This window comes from Salvia hispanica, chromosome 1, assembly GCF_023119035.1.
Source record: "Salvia hispanica cultivar TCC Black 2014 chromosome 1, UniMelb_Shisp_WGS_1.0, whole genome shotgun sequence".
NCBI lineage: Eukaryota > Viridiplantae > Streptophyta > Magnoliopsida > Lamiales > Lamiaceae > Salvia > Salvia hispanica.
The window spans coordinates 22,476,631-22,501,071 of NC_062965.1; the positions used below are offsets into that span (position 1 = coordinate 22,476,631).

Sequence of the window (24,441 nt, forward strand, 5' to 3'; positions counted from 1 at the left end):
AGCAGTTGATAGGGTCAGCAAGAGATCAAGTCATCCAATTCATTAGCCAAGGTATTCTGGATAAACCCTTCGATCCCTTCTGCTGAAACATGATTATAATAATCCGAAACTATATCGAAAATTACGCAGAGTGGCGCCATGGCATTAAGATGCAGTTTCATCAATTGCCATACCCAGGTCTGCTGCTGGCAAAATTCACAGAGAGAGCCCAATTGATATCACAGAGTAAGCAGCAGATGCCCTCAGATTAGCGATGACTAAGAGCATCCTGAACTCACAGTGGGAGGAATCTTCATCTGAATTTTCAAATCAGTCGTGTGTTTCTATATAAATATCATGTCATCATAAATAGACTATCCCCAAAATAAAAGACTGCAATGTCCAAATCTGTAATAAAAGGTTGTTCTAGACTCAACTCTGTTAAAACTACCTTAATAGTATATTCGAGCTGCACATAATGTTGTAAATTCGTTTTATTTGGATTTTTTACATTGAAGGTAAAGACAAAATGAATGAATCTAAATTTTTAAAAAGTCACCAAAATTAAAAAAAGAAAAGGGTTGTGATTTTCCCAAAAGTTTTAAGAGAAACAAAGCTTTTCGTGGATGGGGTGAAGATAATCCATTTCATTTCATATATAGTTTTCGGAAAACATTCTACAATGGGAAAAAGTCCCAAATTTCACTCCATCAAGCAAGTGATTGCAGTGGGGCAATCATCACGTTTGTATATCCCTTAACTTCATCTGTTCCGAGCAAAACATCCAGCAACCCCCTTCCAAAACCAGTCGCTGCTTCTGGACTTCTGGGGCTCCTATCACTTTCAAGTAGATTTTCCATCCTAAATGCTTGAACCTCCCCTTCTAATGATGGAAATGTTCAAGCACCTTCTGTCTCTGCTATTTGTGCCTGGAAATGGGAAAATATGATATTCAGAAATCAGAGAACAATTATTATATCACTCACTCCAAAAAAGCATAACATAGTTGGTCATCCTCGGCAGATGGGGGCAAATTCAACAGAGTTGACATGACCCAAAAAAAAGGAAGAGGATGGCAATGTTTTTGACCTCTAGGTTGGCACATCTTGACCTCTCCCGAACAAGCTGTCCCTTTCACTGCTGAATTCCTTATCCAGTTCCCGATGATAAATATTTTTTCTACAGAAACAATGATGCAAAGAGTTTTAAACAATTTTCTGGCACCTAACCTTGGACAACTCAGCATGATTTCCATTTATCTCTTCAATCTTTGTCTTGATACGAGTTGTCGCTGTTATCTCACAAGTGAAAATTCCAAAGCCTTCTTTTCTTCTTTGAGTGAGTTAATTTCATGAGATACCCTTTTGGGAGGTATCCACTGGGATTATCTTAGAATTCAAATCTTTTTTTTCACTGAAATTCAACAGTTCAGGTTTTCCCAAAGGCATATGCAGTAGTAAGGGGCGGCGGCGGCTGCTGCTGCTGGTGATTGCAAAATCTTAGGTTCAAATAATCCCGGGTTTGACCCTCAGAGCAAACACCTATCCCCAAAAGGATACACCAAACCTACTGGTTTGAGTTAAAGCAGTAGGAAAACAAGAAAGGAAAGTACTAAAAAAACAAAAGAGGTAAATTAAATGATTAAAAAAAAAGGTAGATATGAAGAAGTATCCCAACAGCAAAGATAACTGGGAGAAGGAAAAGAGCTAGCCTCAAGCATACAAGTAATTATACTAAAGAGTGTCATATTTTTTATAGGCTGTTGGGGACTGCCGTACTGCACAGACAGAAATTGCATTCTACAAAAACATTTACATGCTGAAATTACTAAGATTAAAGATATATGCTTCAAGACTCCAGAGCTTTGCCAAAACACCCCCTCATTACACATAAAGATTTCCACACAAATAAATTAATTTTTTTCATATATCATTTTTTGTCATACTTCCAAAGAATTTTCCCCGGCCCATGGTAGACTTACATGTCCCATAAAATACAAATACTTCTAGCATATAAAGATGGAACTTTTCTTCATTGTAAAACAAACAAATAGACAAATTCACCAACATCTTAAGCATGAGCCAAGATCCAATTGTAATCACTCCTGGTATGAAGGTAGATACACTTGTACAATAACAAAAAATACCTCGTTGTGATATTTCCCCATTATAGCCACCATACGTGATCACACGCTCTCACTCCCAAGTGATGCAGATGCAATGCTGATACCCTGTTTTTATATTTCACATTAAAATCTCATGCAAACAATAAATATATTGAATACCAGTTCAGTAATCTATAGGTACAACTCAAATGACAATATGACAAATTAAATACACACAGCCAGTGAAGTACCTCACTAGCTAGTGGATCTCTTCCTTCACAGAAGAAACCCACAGATACAGCAAGCTTTGACATATTTATAACAATGGTCTCTAGGGCACCTGCAAGAAACATGGTGTGTTTCACAACTACTCATAGAAAAAAAAAAGCACAGGCTAATGTGAGAAGGAAATTGAAATGTTATGACAAACTCGACCTATATTAGATTTCACCCACCACTTTTGTTATCTCCACCACCAACTATATCCAATTTCCATCAACTGCAACACCAGCATGACCAGCCCTAGGAGCAACCACATCACCCTGCAACTGTGGTTTGGACCATTCCATCTACAATAAAAGAATTGCAGTCCATTTAATATTCATCTTATTAGCAAGTAACAATCGGGTAACTCAAGAAAACAAATCCCAGGACCTTAACCCCTCCTGCAAATCAATGCCTTTAGTTTATTGCATAAGGTCTAAAAAAATAAGTAAGGATCTTTTTATTATATTAATTTTTAAAGCCAATATTGTGGACATGTTGCAGTTTCCTCATCCGCCATTACCCAAAAAAATTACCTACAGTTGCCTTGTGGGAATAAGAAGAAATATGTAACTCAGTCCCACAATGGTTTGGACAACATATGCAATTAACAAAATTAGTCGAGTCACATGAGTTTCAAATCATTTCTCCCATTACTCTTGTTTGGTAGTCCTAAAATATGCAGTAAACTAACAGAACTTGGAGATACATTTAACAAGAAAAGATATCATTTGAATGTAACAAGAAACAAATAAATAGGCATATGAACATTTATGATTAAAAAAATAGAAATGTTTTGAAAACAAACTCCATGTATGCAAAGCACAGAGCAACACTTGGCCACAACCTGATTTAGTTTACGACTTTCCAAACAGTAAAAGGAGTTCCTTGGGAGGAAAAACTAAACTCAACCAAGAAGCAATATGCTAAAGGTTCACTTGCATATGGATTTCTATTTACTCAGTTAATTACTTCTTATAAGGAAAATTGGGAAAGTTTGCTTGCATGTCATTACCGAGGCTGGATCAACATGGATAGAAATATAATGGAAGAAGAAGGTAGGCTCACTGTTTCTAAGTCCAGCACATGAAGGTCATTGTAAAAGACTGAATGAGAGCATCCACCGAATATGAAAAGATAGCGATCTGCATGTAGAGCAGCTGCATGATCAAATCTAGGGGATGGAGGTGTCTGTCTGTCAAAGTAAAAAACAAATATTAATTGGAATTCATCGATGAAATGTATATAGAGATCAGCAGTTTGAGTAGATACAGTAACGCATTGATTAGATAAAGTAGCGTACGTGGTCTCAACAGCACTCCATGTTTTTGTCTCCAAATCAAGAACATGAACATCATTTAGTAAATGTCTATGGCGATCTTCTCCACCAAACATGATTATTTTAGAGCCAAACTGTGTAACAGACTGCCCACTCCGAGCTACCTAATGAAATATCATGATAATACCTAACAATTACATCACTGAAGGAAAAATAAACATACATACATTGTCCACTCTGAGCTGCCTAATGAAACACCATAAGAACACTTAATAATGACATCTTTGAGGTAAAACGAACTCCCAAGAAAACATTTTATAGAAAATTATAAACTAATGTACATAAACCTTGTTTTATCCACATGACTCATATTAGCAAACAAGGGGCACATTTAGTCGATGAAGGGAAAACTAATATGAAGAAGACGGAACTTTTAATGAGAAATCAAAGAATCAATTTACCGGAATATTTCCGAAGGTCTCAACAACACCGCAAGTGTATGATTCAAGATCAATGAACCGCACTACAAAGCATATAGAAAAGACATAAGAGTCAGTACTGGATGAAAAAAAAAATTAAACAAAGACAAAAATGTTAGTCCAGCATGATCAAGAGCTTAGCATAGTAGATCTTAAAAACGAACCTACGACGGTGTCACCACTCTCCTTTGTGAGGCCAGCAAGAAGAAGAAGTTTTCCATTCCACACAATCTGGAGATGGGAAATTAACTCTATAGATCAATTAGATATATTAAAAGATAAACTAATATCACTTCAATACTATCATGGCTCACAGCCTAAAATTATAAAATACTCCATGATGAATGGTAAGGAGGAGGGCATATAAAATGCATAGAAGATGAAAAATCCAAACTGATTACCATGCTGTGACCCGAGGTTGCTGGGAAAGCTCCAAGTTTGGCACCATCTGTACTTTTATCATCATTGGCTTCCACGTTCAGTTTGATACTTGACCACATCAAGTTTTTCAGATCGAACACCTAAATTCATGCCAAAAAAATTAATAAAACATAAGCCCTAAACAAAAATTCATGAGTTGTAAGCAACGAAGAGTTAGCAATACCTGTATATCAGATAGGTATCTACCATTGGCTTCCACCCATAATGTATAACTTCTCTCCCAATACTGTTGCAGCATGCTGTAAGGCAAGAACAAATATATATAGGGAAAAAGTGCATTAAAAATATTGTAAATAGCAATCAACGTTTACAAATTTGCAGCTTTTTTCAATAAAATGATTAAATGAAAGCGGTAGAAAATTTTAAACCAGGAAAAGGACAGTTGAAAGTCCAGAGAGTTCAATTTTCTAGGTAACTTCACCTTGTACCGAGCAGGAGGCCGCTGGCCATCTACCGGTAGCGCTGCCCACTGTTCATGGTTTAAATCCAAATACCAACTTTGATTGTCCATTACCATTGCAGGTGTCCTGCCACACCAGAAAAATTGTAAGTTCGGAGAAAAATCAAGCATTGGTTACAGACTTACAGTAGTGCACATAATTTTAGCAAATTGATTGCCGGATATAATAAGCTATCTTTTCTAGACTAAGAACCGAAAAATGAAAGCAAGTATAGCTATTTAGTACTGAGGCTAAAAATGCAGCTTGCCAATTCTATAACTCAGTAGATAGTAAAATTGGTTACATTTTCCAAACAATATAAGAAAATGAATGATCTTCGATTAATTATCAACAAATTTCACGAAGTTTTCAATCGCAAGTTAACTCTAATTTCTCAATTTCGCAGTGTACAGTCGTAATTGGAATACTCCAATTCAGCTGCGGACTCTAATTCGATTTCAAACCAGCACACTCAGCTGGACTAACTTCATACACGGTCATCAAAATCCAAAGCACACTTACAACTGTGATTAATTAGATCCAGCCACTAATCAAAATCAAATATAACAATCTCAAAATTCTCATGATCGACGCTCATTTCCGGTATTCTGATTTCGAAAATGCACATGATAGCTCAACAATTCGCAATTATCAAAACGATAAAGCAAAATTCATCGCATGAAATGCCGCCAAAAAACAACAGAAATTGATCAAAAAAATTAGAATTCGAAACCGGCAGAAACCTTACGAGAGAGGTAGGGAAATCGGATCCGTGCAGAGGAGAGAGATCGGACGGCTGAGATCGCCCGATCTCGAGCCGGACAAATAGAGCAGATCGAGGCACCGACGAAACCGAAATTTACAAAGCGGTTGAGCTCTGGTTTTAATGGATGAGGGATTTTTTTCTAAACAATAAGAAAAGAATTTGATAACTTGATGCAAGTCAAATGGCTATAATTGTCTTTTGGGTAATAATTTTCCTTTTAATTATGGTTTCATTTCTATATCTTCTTCATATCTGAAAAATTTATTTTGGAAATGTGAATCATCATTCATAACAATCTACATACATAGTAGTACTACAATAATTAGAAAATGTGTTTCTTTTATATAGAATAATATTTTATTATGTATTACAATCATGCTTCTTTTAAAACAATGCTAGATTATGGAATTTGAATAATTCAAATTACTCCTTTGGGCCTATTTATTTGTGAGGATTATGTTTAAATTACTACTATGAACCATAATTATTATTATTACATTATTATCAATTAATAATAAGAAAATTTAATGTAATTATTAAATAATAATAAGTTTATTTTATGTTCTCTATTACTTATTGAGAGTATGAATATAATTTCCAAATTATGATTAATTAAAAAAATATGGCTTCAACAATTACATCAATTAGTTAATTGGTTATTATGTCAATGACTTAATTGATTAATATATTATTTTCCTTATAAACAAATGTAAATTACAAACATTATGAAGGACAAATTAGGAAATCGAATTTATTGGACTTTTCTCACGACACGCAATTTTCTACTTTTATTACATTCCCAACATGATCTTTGGGCATACGCATAAATTAGGTGTGTAGTGTTCTAATTTTCAAAAGTGGGGTAATTAAGTTTCACAAAATTGCAAGTTTTTGCATAATTCCACATAAAATAAAATTCAAATTGTCAAATAAAATTTTTATCCAATAATTCAACCGAATAATAACGAACCCTAATGCACCAACGAAATTCAAAGTCTTTTTTTCAATTTTGTTTACTGATCTGAGACAAATTTAAAACAAAATACTTCAACAGCTCATGTGCATAAATTTTACATGAACAAAGATAGAATGCATGTCAAGTACAACTACTACACAAATGATAGAAACTTAGGAGAAGTGCAGGTGCAAGATCAAACACCAGTTCAATTAGGCATACGATGATACAATTGGTCGGACTAATCACGGTCAGCATCTTCAATCTCTTCATCCTCAGGCACACCGCGAAGATACAGAACATTATTGCATCTGCACAAGATGGCCCAAAAAGATTTCATCAGCTAACCATATTTCTCTGAACTACTATTGCTTTTTAAAGCCCAGCCGTGGCAAATGCTTGTGTGAGAAGATAAGAGACACGGTATTCTATGATGTATATTCTATGAAAAGCGAGAAGGAATAGTAGTTATCCTTTTCGTTTGGAGTATATTAATCTAGTTTCATCGAAAAATGCTGTATGTACTTAAGAACTTAGAAGGTGATTGGAGAGGATGAATGAAACCTGATCAAGATTTCTCCAAGGCTTCCAGTGCACTGCCCATCAATGTATTCCTCAGCATTTGCAAGCTACAAAAACATATAATTGAGCATTAAACAGCTATTTGTCAAACAATTTTGACAGCTTTAAGGTAAATCACTCAATGGGATAATATACTATCAGGCTATAACCAACAGATTCCACCCTTTTTCAGTTTCTCTCGTTCAATAAAAAACATATAATGCTTGCATAACATAAGTTTATAACAGTGAAGCTTCAAATTTTTCATGGAATAAATGTAAGCAGAAACTAGCCCAACAAAATTCACATTCATTTAGATGGGGAGTGAATTTATGCAGGGAATTACTAATTGTCTGGTGAGAAAGGAAGATCCCACTTCCCACTGCAGAAACATTCCACACAACAAAACAGAACATACATTTTCATGACAGAGTATAACCTACAAGCTAGGTAATTGTCATACTTCTCATCATATCCAAATCCGTATCAAGTACTGTTGTTGTGAGTTAATATTTGTAGCAAATTATAAGTTGACGTTTTAATACAGTACTAGGTACCTGCAAGTTCATGTATGAATCCACAGAGACGAGGAAACCTGGAAGACAAACAGAAATAGAAAATTATTCTTCTCAGTGATATAAGAATGCAGAATATTCAATATACGAAGGAGAAAAGATAAGAGTAATGAAGAGGTATTCATATTATCAGAAAAATCAATCCTAAAACTTTAGTAACCTTTGTATTCCATTCCCCATTTGAGTTTGACCATGACAGGCTTCCCAGTCAAATTGTTCAAGAAAGGCTTGGGGTTAACAGGTACAGTCTGCAAGCAACAACCAAAAATATTTCAGAACAGGAAACTTATCATTATGCCCATACCACAGATATATCTATGCATATTATATCAAGTTGACACAATGGACCAAGCCAATGCTGACTTGGTGAAACCAAGAACGATGCAAACAAAACCCGAAAAGAAAATCGGCAGTCTTTCACTCCTACCAAGTAATTTGGCATGGGGTTTATCTTTAAAGCAACTGAACAAATACTGAGTTTACGATACAAGCTGGAATAAACAGTATTTTGGGCATAATTAACCTAAAAGAGTCTCGACTTAAGAACAGGTATAAACATACATACATCACCTAAATCAAGTATGGAGTAAAAAACAGTGCTAAGCAAGATGTAAACTCATTTCCACTCAATAGCCATAAGTCGAAATACGGCCTGCAACGAAAGACAACATTAACATCGGCGAGTTGATTGTTCAGCTGGGGTTAAAACTCCTCAATGTCAAACACAATGAGCTTTCCAAAGGCAAAAAAATTAAACAAAAAATGTAATCATTTCAAACAGAGAGCAGAAACTCAATCAGCTCATAATTTAACTCAATTAAGCAGCTCAATCACACTGCATTTTCAGAAACCCATGAATTGTCGCCTTCTCTTCACAACAGCTAGAATTCAAACCAATCCCCAATCTCGTATATTAATACGCTATTCATCAGAAAAATGAAAACGAAACATCGTAAGCATACAAAACTGAAGAAGAAAACGGAAATTCCAAAGACACTTAATCCACCCCTCTCCCCGATTTTTGCCCTCTTCGTTATTTTTTCTAGCCTTCCATTTCATGAACGGTTAGATCTGAATATACATACGCAAACACACAATCAATACAGAGAATTGGGAGAGGAGCTTACCGCCATGGGAGAGAATCTCTTGAGCTGGGAGGGTTTAGGGTTTTGGAGATTGACAGTGGCGAAACCGACGACGTATCGTCGTAGTTTATATGGAGAAGGGTATAAATAGCAAATCGTAAAGAGTATAATTAGGGTGAACTGATTCTCAATTTTTAAAGTTAGATTTATTATGGTAATATTGTTCGCAGCAGTAGTATTTGTTTTAAGAATACATGTCAAAATTGATCCTGACATATGTCTATTTTATTATTTTGGTCCTAAATTTTATTTTTTGAATTTTTTTATCTTGTATATTTCAAATCGAATCACAATTGGTCATCCATTAACAATTTTGTTAAATATTAACGGTCAACGGACAATCAACGAAATTTTAATTAAATTAGAATATTGATCCTAGACGGTGAAGGTGCGGAGGTGGCAGCGGTCGGGGGAGGGGGGTGGGGATGGACTAGCAGTTCTAGCAATTGAGGGGGGTGGTTATGACTAGGAGTTGGTAATTGTTCAAAATTGTGATTAATATTGTTGACCGTTAAATATTAACGAAATTGTTAACGGAGGATCAATTGTTATCCGATTTGATATGTACATGACCAAAAAATTCAAAAGATAAAGTTTAGGATCAAAATGATAAAATGAGCATATGTTCAAGACTAATTTTGGCATTTACTCTTTTTTTTAACTAAATAACTTTGTTTTATTTGAATTAATAATATCGTTAAACTCGCCAACAATGATATTCATTTATAATTTTACAATTGTCGTATCGGATAGATATTCACCGAAAATTTCATTATAGGATAATTGCAAACAAATTCAAAATTCATAATTTTCTCGATTGAAAATAGTACTCCGTGTATATAGCTGAAATAAGGGCTATCGTTGTCTTGACAAAACAAACTAGTATTATTATATAATCCTGTTTAAAATATATACGCCCAAAATTAATTAAGAAAAAAAAGCTCAATATATGACAGTCCATTTGTTATAAAATTTTATTTTATCTTTTGCACTTTTGGCATCTGAAGTTAAGCCCAATGGCCTATTTTATTGTATTATCATAATTTTTGTTGCCAAATCCAATATTATTGCATAGTAATAATGTTAATAAGGATTGCTAATATTAAAAACAATTGGGCCAAGCCTACTAGTTTGGAAGACATTCATTAACCTAGTCCAGTTTAATTGTTTGGGCTTGTTGCGATATAGCTTCGTGAGTTGGGCTACAGTAAAAATAAAAAAATAAAAACAATATTTTATTTATTTATTTTTAGATCAATACAAAAAATTTGTCTATATACGTTGTTTGTTACTAAGGTTATATTCAAAGTTAATTCACAAAACATATTCAGATTTTGTGAACTTTACTGAAAAACAAATGTATTTGATAGCAGAAAAACGTATTATCAATTGATTTGAATACGATAGACTTAACATAATATTTGAATGAAAAAATTATGAATATTAAGACTAAAAAATTGTACGAAGGAAAAAAACGTGTCATGAATTATATATTGCATATAATTAATTAGTATATTTACGAACTATGTGTTTATCCATGACCAATAAACAAATACACTTAGAAAAATTCACACGCAATTAGAGATATGATTAAGACATGTCAAAACATTGATCAAATAATTGTCAATTTTGACCTTATTTGATTTGCCCAATGAATGAAATGAACTAATCGAAAACGCGCAATAACAATTTCGATAAATACTATCAACACATAAATGCTTATATTAATTAATAATGGTGTGACAAAGAATTCCACTATAATTGATTTCAACTTCAAATTTAAAGCCGATACATTGGTGGTTAACATCAAAATCACAATGTGTACATAAAATATACTCTATAATCAATATTCATACAGTTATATGAGTACGATAGTAGTTGCGGATCCAAATAGAGAATGTTAAAGACAATGTTCGAGACAATGTCAAATAGAGAAGCAGATTTTCTATCTTCGAGACAATGTTAAAGACAAATGAATGGGACGAACATGGAAATTTTACATATAGATAAGGGGTAATTAGTCGTGGGAGCGCCATAGAATATATATCGTATGTACGCATAAAAAAAAATACCAACTGTGATGACTTGAAATTTCGATCATTACCATTGTATCATTTGTTATTCTTAAATAATTGATTTTTTATCATTTTCTGCCCAAGAATAATTAACCTTGAAATTAATCTATGCAAAATTTATAGGCGATCGAGCGGTGGGTGACACTTTTTTTTATCGGTGGGTGACATCAAAATCATATAATGTGTACACAATATGAAATCATATTTGTATAATAATATAGAGATATATGTATGGCATTTACCAACTGTAAAGTGCAAGTAAGCATGGGTAGAGAGAGGCATGTGGCCACACAAATAAAACTTGGAATTGGAGAAGACATTTGTCATACATAGAAGACTCATACCAAAACCCAATACCTTTTTCACTTATGAACAAAAGCATGCTTACGAAAGAAAGCCCCACTAACCTACTCACATTCTAGACAAGGAATTTTGGTTGGTGTGTATGAGTGAGGAGAGGGAGGAGTGAGTGGTGCAAAATTCGAAATCCTTGAATTTATTTGTCAGATCGATTATGATTCTATATTTGTTTCGTATTATGAATTTATTTGTCAGTTCGATTATATATGATTTTATTTTTCTTTGAATTGAAATTCACATCAAATCCTCGGATTAGATGAGTACTATGATTTTGATTTTGTTTTCCTTAAAAATTCATCGGAAATTCCCATATTAGAAGACTTTAAGCCATGTTTGGTTGACGGGAAAGTAAAGTTGGCAAGGAAAATGATTCCTGGGAAAATGAATCCCGAGAATATGATTCCTAGTAACTTTACTTTCTTGTGTTTGGAAAATATCAAAATTTTAAATGTATATTTAATTTAAATATCAAGCTAAAAATATATTTATTATTATTTTATTTATAAAAAAAATAATGTAAAAAAATTTAATAAATAATTAATTACAAATAATAATAATTATATTGATTATTATGATGGATAGTTTAAATATGAATTATCCATCATAATATATATTAATATAATTATAATAATAGCTACATGGAGTATTATAGTACTCATTTATTATAATAATAAATATAATAATTATTATATTATATTATAATTATTATATTATAATTATAATATTTACGAATATTATACTTAAATAAATTTTATAAATTAAAATTTCACTATGACTTTATTGATTAATTATTAATTTATAAAATATAATAGTTATTATTTATTATAAGATTTAAATTATATAATTTTATTTTAATTATATAGTGAAATTAAGTACAATTTATAATTTTAAATTATTTTTAAAATATTGTAATTATTATTATTATTATTACTATTATTATGTTATTATTATTATTAAAACTATATTATATTGCTTAAATATGTAAGAATCCTAAAACTGGGAAAAAGAATACCTAAGAAAAGTTAGGATTCAGAATCCTGGAAAGTTGTACTAACTTTCCTTGTTCTCGGATTCTGATTACTTTCCCAGTTTGATTAAAAACCAAAACAAACACAAGAATTTAAAATTTAAGGAATCAGATTACTATCCCAGACAGAATCCTGACAATCAAACATGGCCATATAGTTTTGTTAGTATAAGACTAGACACCACTTATTATTTTTTACAATTGTGGTTTAATTTATGAAACTAGTATAATTATTTTATACGCATCGGTTGAGGAAAATGATAAGAACACGATATATATATATATATAGGGGTGCGATCATATCATAACTCATATTTATGTGATAACTTAATAACCCTATCATTTTATGGGTCAAAAGTATCATTTTTACTAAAAATGATATTTATACACGATAAAATGATATTTTTTCAGCATGCATAAAATGATACTTTTATTCCATAAAATGATATTCTGTTCCATAAAATGATATTTTTCGTCCATAAAATGAGGGTTATTAGGTTATCACCATAAATATGGGTTATGATATGATCACATCCCTATATATATATATATATATATATATATAGGTGTTTTGATCTATGAAGACCAGATTTAAATACAAAAACGCAGAACGCGGTCATACGTAGGGCATTTTTAGGTCATAGTTAGTTTATTTTTAGGTCATGCTAACAAAGCATGACCTAAAATGATCTTAACATGACATAAACCCAAATCTTATAATATGACCTAAAAATGCTTAATTATGACCTTCCGTATTTTTGGTTAATTATTGACCATTAGATCATCTAATCCTAGGGTCAAGATTTGGGCTGCATTTCTTGATTTAAGCACATACTTGTTTTGATCACTCCCCTATATATATATATATAGTTGTGATCAATGTCGAACCAATTTTAAAGACCGAACTAGAGACCAAATCTGGGCCATTAGATCTAGTTTTTTTGATGAGATGTGCTGCTGTGAAAATTTTTTCGGCTTCATTACAAGCCCATTTTACTTCATTATATAGGTTTATTACTTCATTCTGTACGTAATACCTTGAAACTACAACATGTTTTTACTTGCTTCCAATAGGTTTTGAAATGATTCAACATATGCTTCATTCAAATTCATTGACGTGGGTTTTTGCTTGATTAACATTTAAAAATGCAATTTATTCAAGTGAGTTTATTACTTCATTCAGAAACGTTATTACTTCATTGGATAAGATTTTTACTTCATTCCCGTAGGACTTCAAATGCTTCTACACATACTTCATTCCAATAATTTATTAAAAGCCCTAATTTGGTAAGGTTCGGTGGTTCGGTCATTAAGAGTGGATTTGTGGATAATAGGACTCTATATATATATATATATATATAGTAGTGATATAGGGCAAACTCCCCTTAAGTGTATAACTAGAGAACAAATTTCAACCACAAGATTAAGAAATCAAGGGTTGAAATTCAGCATATGATTTGAAAATTGGTCCAAAAAATTACTTCACTATAAGCAAGAATTAGTTCACTATATAAAGGCAGGGTAAAATAGTCATTTAACAAACAAAGTTGTGATTAGAACTTGAATTCCTCTCATTTAGATTAATTTTCTTCTGCCCGCTATCTCTTCTGCTCAAATTCTCCATCGATTCTCCACCGATCCCCCTCTTTTGCTCAAATTCTCCATCAATTCTTCGCTTTCGCTTGAATTCTCCATCGACTCTGCACCGATTTCTCTCTTCTGCTCGAATTCTCAACCAATTCTCACTCATAAACGACAACTTTATGCCGCCGCCGCCGCCTTCTTCAGCTGCGCCTAAAGTTCATTTGATTCACTTTGTTGTCGCCTCCTTTTGGTTGCTCATTCCGTCGTTGCCTTCGATTCAGCATACTTAATGCCTTCAATTCGTAAACGTATGTTCGTCGACATATTTATTATAGGAACGATTCATTTTACCGATTTTATTTGCATTTCAGGTTGACAATGGAGTCATATTATGCTTATTCATTTCAGTTTACAATGAACTAAAATGTAGAAACGTGAGTATACTATTTTGACATATGAATGAAGTATATTAACTCTACATGGAGTCATATTATGTTTCACAGTGAATCAAATTATGGTTATAGTAAAGTATATGATGCATCATTAATTTATATTGCTCTGTTTTTCATTTTAGTGAAGTATTCCATGGTTATAGTGAAATGTTTGTGATCCATGCTTATATTGCTCTGTTTTTTCATTTTAGTGAAATAAAACGTGCTTAGAGTGAAGTATTTCATGCTTAGAGTGAAGTGTTTGTGATCCATGCTTATATTGCTCTGTTTTTTCTTTTCAGTGATGTAAAACGTGTTTAGAGTGAAGTATTTAATGGTTAGAGTGAAATGTTTGTGATCCATGATTATAATGCACTATTTTATCATTTTAGTGAAGTAAAACGTGCTTAAAGTGAAGTATTTCATGCTTAGAGTGAAGTGTTTGCGATACATGCTAATAGTGCACTATTTTTTCATTTTAGTGAAGTAAAACGTGTTTAGAGTGAAGTATTCCATGCTTAGAGTGAAGTGTTTTCGATTCATGCTTATATTGCTCAGTTTTTTTATATCAGTGAAGTAAAACGCGTTTAGAGTGAAGTATTTAATGGTTAGAGTGAAGTGTTTGTGATCCATGATTATAATGCACTATTTTATCATTTCAGTGAAGTAAAACGTACTTAAAGTGAAGTATTTCATGCTTAGAGTGAAGTGTTTGTGATACATGCTAATAGTGTACTATTTTTTCATTTCAGTTAAGTAAAACGTGCTTAGAGTGAAGTATTCCATGCTTAGAGGGAAGTGTTTTCGATCCATGCTCATATTGCTCAGTTTTTTTTATTTCAGTGAAGTAAAAAGTGGTTAGAGTGAAGTATTCAATGGTTAAAGTGAAGTGTTTGTGATACATGGTTATAGTGCACTATTTTTTCATTTCACTGTTATAGTGCACTATTTTTTCATTTCAGTGAAATGAAACGTGCTTACAGTGAAGTATTTCATGCTTAGAGTGAAGTGTTTATGATCTATGCTTATAGAGTACTCCCTCCGTCCCACAAAAGATGTCACACTTTCCTTTTTAGTTTGTCCCACAAAAAATGTCACATTTCCCTTTTTGGAAAAATTTCTCTCTCACATAAATATAAAAATTATATTTTCTCTCTCCATTTAACACACAAAACAAAACCTCCTAAAATCCCGTGCCGTCCCACAAGTGTGACATCTTTTGTGGGACGGAGGGAGTACTATTTTATCATTTCAGTGAAGTAAAATGTGCTTAAAGTAAAGTATTTCATGGTTAGAGTGAAGTGTTTGTCACCCATGCTTAAAGTGCTTTGTTTTTCCATTTCAGTGAATTAAAACATGCTTAGAGTGAAGTATTCTAGTGTTAGAGTGAAGTATATTGTGTTTATAGTGAAGTATATTGTGAGTTTACCATTTTGGCATTTGAATCAAGTATATTGTGTTTATAGTGAAGTGTTTTATGCTAATAGTGATGTATATATTGTTTACAATGAATTGTTTTGCCTTTATAACGAATGATGTTATTAACATTTTCGAAAATTGCAGGTATACTTAATGAAAGACGGAGAGAAAGACATAGAACAGCAGAAGCAGATCATGAATGAAACTTTGGCTTCTATGATTGAAGATTGTAGTAGACATATGGACATAGATGTGGAAAAAATGATTGCGAACTTCAACAAATTTCATGAACAATTGTACAAAGTGATATAATTCATAACATGTGTCTCTTTTGTTCACTGTAAAATTTATTAGTTCATTTACATTAAATAGTTTGTTCATATTTTACATTAATATTTGGTTCATAGTATAAGGAATGCAGAACATACTTCACTAAAATGGAAAAAAGTACATTATAAGGCATGCAAAACATACTTCACTATATGCTCAGTATACTTCACTGAAATGAAAAAACAGTACACTAACACATGCAGAATATACTTCACTATATGCTCAATATACATCACTATATGCTCAATATACTTCACTAAAATGGAAACAGTACACTTTAAGGCATGCAGAACATACTTCACTATATGCACAATATTCATCACTATATGCTCAATATACTTCACTGAAATGAAAAAACAGTACACTACAACGCATGCAGAATATACTTCACTATATGCACAATATACATCACTATATGCTCAAATATACTTCACTAAATTGGAAAAACAGTACACTATGCACAATATACATCACTATATGCTCAATGTACTACATTGAAATGAAAAAACAGTACACTACAACGCATGCAGAATATACTTCACTATGTGCACAATATACATCACTATATACTCAATATACTTCACTAAAATGGAAAATCAGTACACTCTAAGGCATTCAAAACACACTTCACTATATGCACAATATATATCACTATATGTTTAATATACTTCACTAAAATGGCTAGAGTCAAGTATTCAATGGCTAGAGTAAAGTGTTTGTGATCCATGCATATAGTGCACTAATTTATCATTTTGGTGAAGTAAAATGTGCTTAGAGTGAAATGTTTGTGATGCATGTTTATAATGAAGTAGTATATCGTATTTTAGTGAGCTGTATTGACTTTATAGTGAAGTATATTGTGTGTACGATTTTGTATGGGTTTTATAGTGAAGTATACTGTCTTTAGAGTGAAGTGTATTGTCTTTATAGTGTAGTATATTGTGATTACATGTTTAAGCACTCAAAACATATTTCATTATATACTAACATCAACAAATGCTTCATATGCATTTATACGAGTGAATTGTAATGAAGGTAAAGTGAACCAATTTTGTCTTACAGTGCACCATCTTTGATCGTCTCACAAATTTATGAGATAGAAAAATCAACTCTTGCGATGAAATACTAAATTAGCATATCATGAAATCGACTATTAGAGATGGAGAAATCAGCTCTGCTATGAAAATTGATATAGCAGATCGTGAAATTAACAACTGACGATGGAGAAATCAGCTCTTGCGATGAAAAGTGATATAGCAGTTCGTGAAATCGACAATTAAGATGAGGAAATCAGCTCTTGAGATGAAGATTTTGCAAGATGTGATTGTTGAACAATGAACAAGAGCGTGAGCGATGGAGATTGTAGCAAATCTGCATAAGTTTTGTTGCGCCATATTGAAGCGATGGACTCCGTCGAGGAAGAAGAGGATTCTCTTATTGTTGCGCAAGACGCTGGTGATGCGTAGATGGAGATGAAGTTGTAGGAGATGGAAGAGGAGCACGAGAAGGTGAGGCGCGAGCATGGAGGTTTATCGGTGGCGGAGCGGAGGAGAGCGTCGCCGAAATCTGGATGATTTTGTGTGAATCTGGATGAAGCGTGAATCTCCCATAGATTATGGTTTCCAAAAATGCCCTTGTTAATTACTTTTTAATTAAAATATATAAAAATAGTTAAGCCATAAGATTAATTTAGAGTATTAAGATGTGTGGCTGAGATTTGTTCTCTAGTTATACACTTAAAATTAGTTAAACATTGATCACTCCAATGCATTATTAGTCTATAATGTTGCATTATTAGCCACTGTGCATTATTAGAATGAAAATGTGCATTATTAGTCTATAATGTTGCATTATTAGCCGCTGTGCATTATTAGAATGAAAATGTGCATTATTAAATGACACGTGGCACTAATCTAACCGTCAGATGACAAAATTGTGGGGCTAGGATTAAGAAGGAAAAGGGATAAAAGATATGAAAAGTATTTGAATACATCCCTATATGTATATATTTTTATGGGATAAGAACATGATATATTTGGTGATAACTCTTTATCGTTTTCAATTCAATAATTAGGTCTAGATGCCGAATAATACTATTGATATTAAATTACAAAGTCCATTGGTTAATTTTTTATTGGTGGATAATAAAAATGTGGCTTGATTTGGATACGCATAAAAACAAGAAATTGTAAAAAAGTCTTACCACTATCAAAGATAATTCTTAGATTGATGACCATCCACGTTGCTTTACTAGTACGAGGCATTGACCTTTTGAGATAATATTTATTTGACAAAAAAAATATTACACTAACATATTGCAATTTAATCAATGAAAATCAACTTATACAATGATTATATATGTGAACTTAATTTCGTACATATATGTCCATCAAGAAATGTCATGTGTCACAATACCAACGCATGATATGAATAGATAGGGAGTACTACATTTTATGAGGTTTAAAATTTTCTTAAAAGTTCAAGTTTATATCTACCAATTCCGATTTGCAATTTGGCAAGCTGTGTGGCTTGTGTTGTAAGTTCAACGTCTTTAAAAATCAGTCGAAAAATTCATGTTTTTTGGATTCATTCGTAATCATATATGAAGACAATTTTTGGTGAAAATGTATATAGTATATGGTATGACATCTGGGAAGTCATACATGGTCGCTACCACCGAAGAGTTCGACAACCGTATTTTCTTATGAAGAATAACCGCTAATAAATTCAAATTTTATGATTTTTTAAGTGAAAAATTAAGGATGAGTTTGACCAAATTTTATAAATATTTCCTAGAACTATTTATCCTAAGAAATATGTATATGCTTTACAAGTTACCATGAGTAGTAAAAAAGCTTCTAGAAATATAAGATTTTCCATTTTATCATTTCTATTTCTTTTTGGTGGGTCATGGATATAAAAATTTAAATATGGTGAAAAAGGAAGATTTATGGAGTAGTATAATGTAGCTTTGGAGTGCTATAGTCAAAATCAGATGTGAAAGAATTTAAGTGGGAATCCCTTTTGGTTTGTGGGTACAAAATTCAAAATCAAACACTTCACTACGTGCAACCACATGTTACGTACGGGTTGGATCAGCCCGGATCCGACCCTGACCCCAACCCCAACCCCAACCCCGGACCTTGACCTCGTCTCAATTTGAACTAAACATGTTGATCCAATTCCAAACCCGAATCTGAACCAAACTTAATTCATAACTCATTTACGAAACAACTAGCTCGAATCCAATTCATACCCGAATCTAAATTACTAATAAATTAACAAACCAGAGTTATGATTCACTTATGAAACAGCCAACTTGGATCCCATCTGAACCAGAACTGATTCATGTCTCATTTAGAAGTGTTACATTTGTTATGAATCAAAGTAACCATTGGTATTAAAGTTATTATTACAACTATGAATCTTTCTTATCTATTTGTAAAAGGGAAGAAAAAACTCAAGTGTGATACTTGAATTTGAAGCATTTCATTGAATTGCTTTTGGCCTCATGGTCAAAAGGCGGGATCAACTAAAAAAATAATTAGTAGTATATAATTTTGCATAAAATATTGGAGGCCAATATTATTTCAAATTATTTAGGTGGGTGTGTAAATGATATGGAGTGAAAGGCGAAAGTAAAACAAGAACTGAAATTTAATATAAAAGAAGAACAATCCTCCGAAGAGGCCTACGTACGTTCATACCGTCCGAATACACTTTATTTTTTCAGATATCTAGCTCTTCTAAGAAGAGCTATTTATAGGACTCTTACGCACTCTAATCTAGGAAAGTGAATCAGCATATAAATAAACAAGGAAACAAATCCTCAACATTTAAAGTAATCTTTTCATCAATTTCCACCATAATGAAAATGATCTCAAGAGATAATAGAGATCATTAGCTAAGATTTTATCTGATAACACAGTAATTAATTTACATGTCACATGTCGAAAATAAAACTACGAAAATACTCAAAAATCAATTTGTATTCTAGGTGTATTACTAATAAACATTATGAATTTTGAAAAAAAAATGGTATAAAATTTGTTTTCACCTAAAATTTAATTTAATTTAATTATATAAAAATTTGTCAGAGTCTACCACCACCGCACCACCCACCTACGTCACTATCTCATCACACACGTTAATAATTTCCTCAATATGTCAATAAATAAATAATTAAATTCGATCGAAAGAAGATACTAGAAACCCATGCAACTTTTCGAAAAGTAAAATTTCCCACTCCTATAAATAGGGCTCATGCCTCAACGTAATTCATCATCATTAAAAAAAAAACAATTACAAACTCTTAATTACAAGAGCTCACAAAAAAATCATTGTTTCTTACAAATTGTGCTATTTTTCAAAAAAATGGCACGCAATTCCAATGTTTTAGCTGCGGCATTGTTAGTAATGTTGTTTGTGGACATTGCAATTGGAGCTAGGCTCGGGAAAAGCATTAAGGCCGGCGGCGGAGGCGGTGGCGGCGGTGAGGGAGGTGGTGGTGGTGGGGGAGGAGGCTCGGACGGTGGTTCGGGGTCGGGGTATGGTTCGGGATATGGCTCGGGGAGTGGCTCGGGATACGGAGGCTATGACGACGACGGGGAGTATTATGGGAATGCCGGCGGCGGAGGCGGCGGTAGTGGCGGCGGCGGAGGAGGGGGTAGTGGCGGCGGAGGTGCTAGTGGTTCCGGGTCAGGATATGGGTCCGGGTATGGGTCGGGATACGGGTCCGGGTATGGGTCGGGTGGAGGGGGAGGGAAAGGAGGCGGTGGCGGCGGGGGAGGTGGTCAGGGCGGCGGTGGCGGGGGCGGTGGTGGCTCGGCTGGTGGCTCGGGGAGCGGGTCCGGGTACGGGAGCGGGAGCGGGAGTGGGTATGGGAGTGGAGGTGGGAAGAGCGGTGGCGGAGGCGGTGGTGGAGGAGGAGGTGGTGGTGGAGGTGGCGGAGGCGGGGGTGCCTCCGGGAGTGGATCCGGGTATGGAAGTGGGTCCGGGTCCGGTTCGGGATCCGGATCGGGACACGGACGTGGCCGTGGAGGTTAAATAAAAAAATCTATCTATGTTACTTTAGGCAGCTCGGATGCATCTCTGTCATTCTCTTTTTCTTCGAAAGGCTTCGTTCAATCATGAGATAATGGGGAAAGAAGTTTTTTTCTTTGCACATAATTGGGGGTATCTGGATTTTAGTATCTCTAGCAATAAAGTTGCATGGTTTTATCATATTCCTATGTTAGTGAGGACCTATGCACATGTATTATCTTATCTTTCTCTATTGTAATTTATGTTATTGATGTTATGATATTATTGTACTTGTTTCGAATAGCAATGATATTTCCCTATACATGCACAATAAATTCTAATTTCTGAGTTTTTTTCTTTTTGTAATTTTATTTATAAAAAAATCAAGGAATTTGATGGAATACATCCTTTAACATTGTATAGCCAATAAAAATATTGAACATATTAGAATCCGATTGTTCAAGAAAAAGTTTACATCATTATCAAAATGTGGTATTAAAATTGTAAAGTTTAAAGTTTGTACTGTACAGATATAGTGATTTTTAGCAATGAATCCTACTACCATTTATGAAATGTTACTTAGTTGTTAATTTGTTATGACCTTCTCTTAAATTCCAATTAACAGATTAGCGATTCCAAATATCATAGACATAATTAAGGTAGAGGCATAATCATTATAAAACGTTTTGAAAAAATGACGCCTAACTCACGAAATTGAACTATTGTCCCAAGTCATAAGCGATATAGCTAAACTTGATGATCAAAATAAATGTACACTTATTATAAATCAAAATAACACCTTTTGAATAAAGTTATTGTGAATAAAAGTTTATTGTTGCCGCTGGAAATTTTATCGAAAAAATTTAAGTGGGAGACTTAAGTTTGATGAACTTCAGGGAATTTCAAATTTGGTCCCTAAAAATGAGGATTGAACATTTAGGTCCCTCAACTTGAAAGAATATCACCATATATCTTTGAATTATCATTAATCATATTTTAGATTCTTTTCAAAAAAAAAATTTATTATACCACTAAATCACTTGAGGGTATACATTTGAGTTTTACCGTTTGGAATGGACAGATAATAAACTTTTTCAACTTTATATTCCTCTTATAGTTGAATAGCATTCTGACTTGTGCTCCCAACTAAGTCTCATTTCTAACCAGCGGCAAGTTTCAAAATCTTACTTCCATTAAAGTCTCATTTCTAAATAAGGGGTATTTGACTTTATATTAAACGAGAGGTATATTAGGTCCCACTTTAGTTGGTATGTTATTAATTGTTTGACTTTATTTAATGTTTTCACAATGGTAGTAGTAGTACTTATGTAGAGTAACAAGGAGAAAAGGTGATGATAAAGTTTATTGCCATTTTTATTAAAATTTAAATGAGATTTCTAATGAAGACCAAACGAAATGGAAAAATTCGGACTTTTAATATGGACCGGAGGAATTTTTTTTAAAATTTAAATCTGACACATCAAATTTACACTATTTTAAAAAATATTTATTTACACATATTTGTATATTTCCAGATGTATAAATTATATTTAATAATAATAATAGTAATAGTAATTGCTGTGTTTTTTATCTTAATAATAAAAATCACATACACAATATTAGTATCTAAAACTTTTCACTATTTAAAAAAAAAAAAAACTATTTCATATTTTTAAATGGTTTTTTACTTATTATCTAATGATATATGCACATTATATACTATTTATCTTAAATAAAAACTAAAATATTATTATATTTGAACTTTAAATGTTAAATTTAAATTCTTAGATATATGATAACTACTCCCTCCGTCCCATAAAAGTTGAGTCGTATTCCTTTTTAGTCCGTCCCAATAAAGTTGAGTCATTTCCTTTTTTAACAAAAGATATAACATCTAATCGCTCTTACTTTATTCCATCAATTACTTTACTCTCTCTTATATTTCCTACATTTTTCATCTCTCCTATTTATTTAATATAAATTCTTAATCTCCGTGCCCAATAGTTTTGTCTCAACTTTTATGGGACGGAGGGAGTATGTTTTAAGGAGTTTAGGGCAAAATGCGAATGAAAGTTGAGAATATCTAGAAATGTGATTAATAATTGTCCAGAGAGTTGTGATGATATTATATTCTTTCGAATTCAAGGACTTAAAATGTGCTAACTCCATTTTCAGTGACCTAATTTGAAGTTCACTATTCATAAAATTGTTTTTTGACTTGTCAAAAGTGGAATTAACCAAAAAATGAATTATAATTTTTTCACATATTAACTGAAATTGTATTCTACTCCCTCCCTCTCTTATAAATAAAAAATTTGAAAATGACATGAGATTTAATATCAAATTACTAGTAAATTATAGAAAGATAGATTAAATAATGCAACTAAAGACACTAACTAGTGGTTCTAAATATACCATTAACGCTTCAAAAAACGTTCTTGTTGTATATGTCTCAGCGAAAATTAGAGGATGCAAATGGAAGCGTCCTACAAAAGCAAAAACATAAGTTAATTTGTCTTTAACTTCGGAACGTTTTCTTTTACGTCTTAAGTTGTTATTTTTTAAAATGTTTCAACTCAAATAATTGCATCTCAATTTTAGTGTTCTCGAGAAAAATAAGTTTTTTTATAGTGATTGACCTCATCTCATTAGAAGATAAAATTACTGTAACAGAAAGTTGACTAATTTAGAAGATTGACCATTCAAAAGTTGACTACATTTTGAAAAAAATCGGTGGGTATTATTCATTATGACATTTTGCCAAAAGACAAAATTTAGATTGATGATATAAATTATTTTTACCTAAAAGTAGATTTTAGTGTATAACCACCGCAGCACCCAACTGCGCCATTTTGTCTCATCTCACACGTTAATACTTCCTCAAAATTCTCAATTAATGAATAAATTCGATGGAAAGAAGATACTATGAAGTCCATGGGATTTTTCAGCCTATAAATAGACTTCATTCTTTAACATAATTCATTCACAAACAACACAAAACATAATTGTTTCTTTAGAGTATAATTAGTTACAAATTGTGCTTTTTTTTCGAAATTTCGAAAAAATGGCACGTAATTCCGGTGTTTTAGCTACGGCATTGTTGGTAATGCTGTTTGTGAACATTGCCATGGGATCTAGGATCGGGAATAGCATTAAGGCCGGCGGCGGCGGTGGTGGCGGCGGCGGCGGTGGTGGTGGTGGTAGT

The 24,441-nt window shown here is 32.9% G+C and overlaps 2 protein-coding genes and 1 pseudogene across 3 annotated transcripts; 1 reads left to right on the top strand and 2 right to left on the bottom strand.

The window, feature by feature from the left end:
- Positions 1-878: 878 nt before the first annotated feature.
- LOC125190514 lies at positions 879-5,884 on the bottom strand (annotated as a pseudogene).
- Positions 5,885-6,737: 853 nt separating this feature from the next.
- Positions 6,738-9,121, bottom strand: LOC125209978 (probable small nuclear ribonucleoprotein F). 2 transcript variants are annotated; one of them, XM_048109558.1, is made up of 5 exons: positions 8,971-9,121; positions 8,004-8,091; positions 7,826-7,863; positions 7,272-7,336; positions 6,738-7,018 (listed from the first exon to the last, which is right to left on the bottom strand). In XM_048109558.1, the coding sequence occupies exons 1-5, from the start codon at positions 8,974-8,976 to the stop codon at positions 6,949-6,951; spliced, it is 267 nt and encodes an 88-aa protein (XP_047965515.1). In that variant the 5' UTR covers positions 8,977-9,121; the 3' UTR covers positions 6,738-6,948. The 2 variants fall into 2 exon arrangements, with proteins under 2 accessions (XP_047965515.1, XP_047965522.1); XM_048109565.1 differs by lacking the exon at positions 8,971-9,121 and adding an exon at positions 8,414-8,522.
- An 11,363-nt stretch (positions 9,122-20,484) lies between these two features.
- Positions 20,485-21,556, top strand: LOC125216702 (putative glycine-rich cell wall structural protein 1). Its single transcript, XM_048118465.1, has one exon. The coding sequence runs from the start codon at positions 20,589-20,591 to the stop codon at positions 21,258-21,260; it is 672 nt and encodes a 223-aa protein (XP_047974422.1). The 5' UTR covers positions 20,485-20,588; the 3' UTR covers positions 21,261-21,556.
- The last annotated feature ends 2,885 nt before the right edge of the window (positions 21,557-24,441 follow it).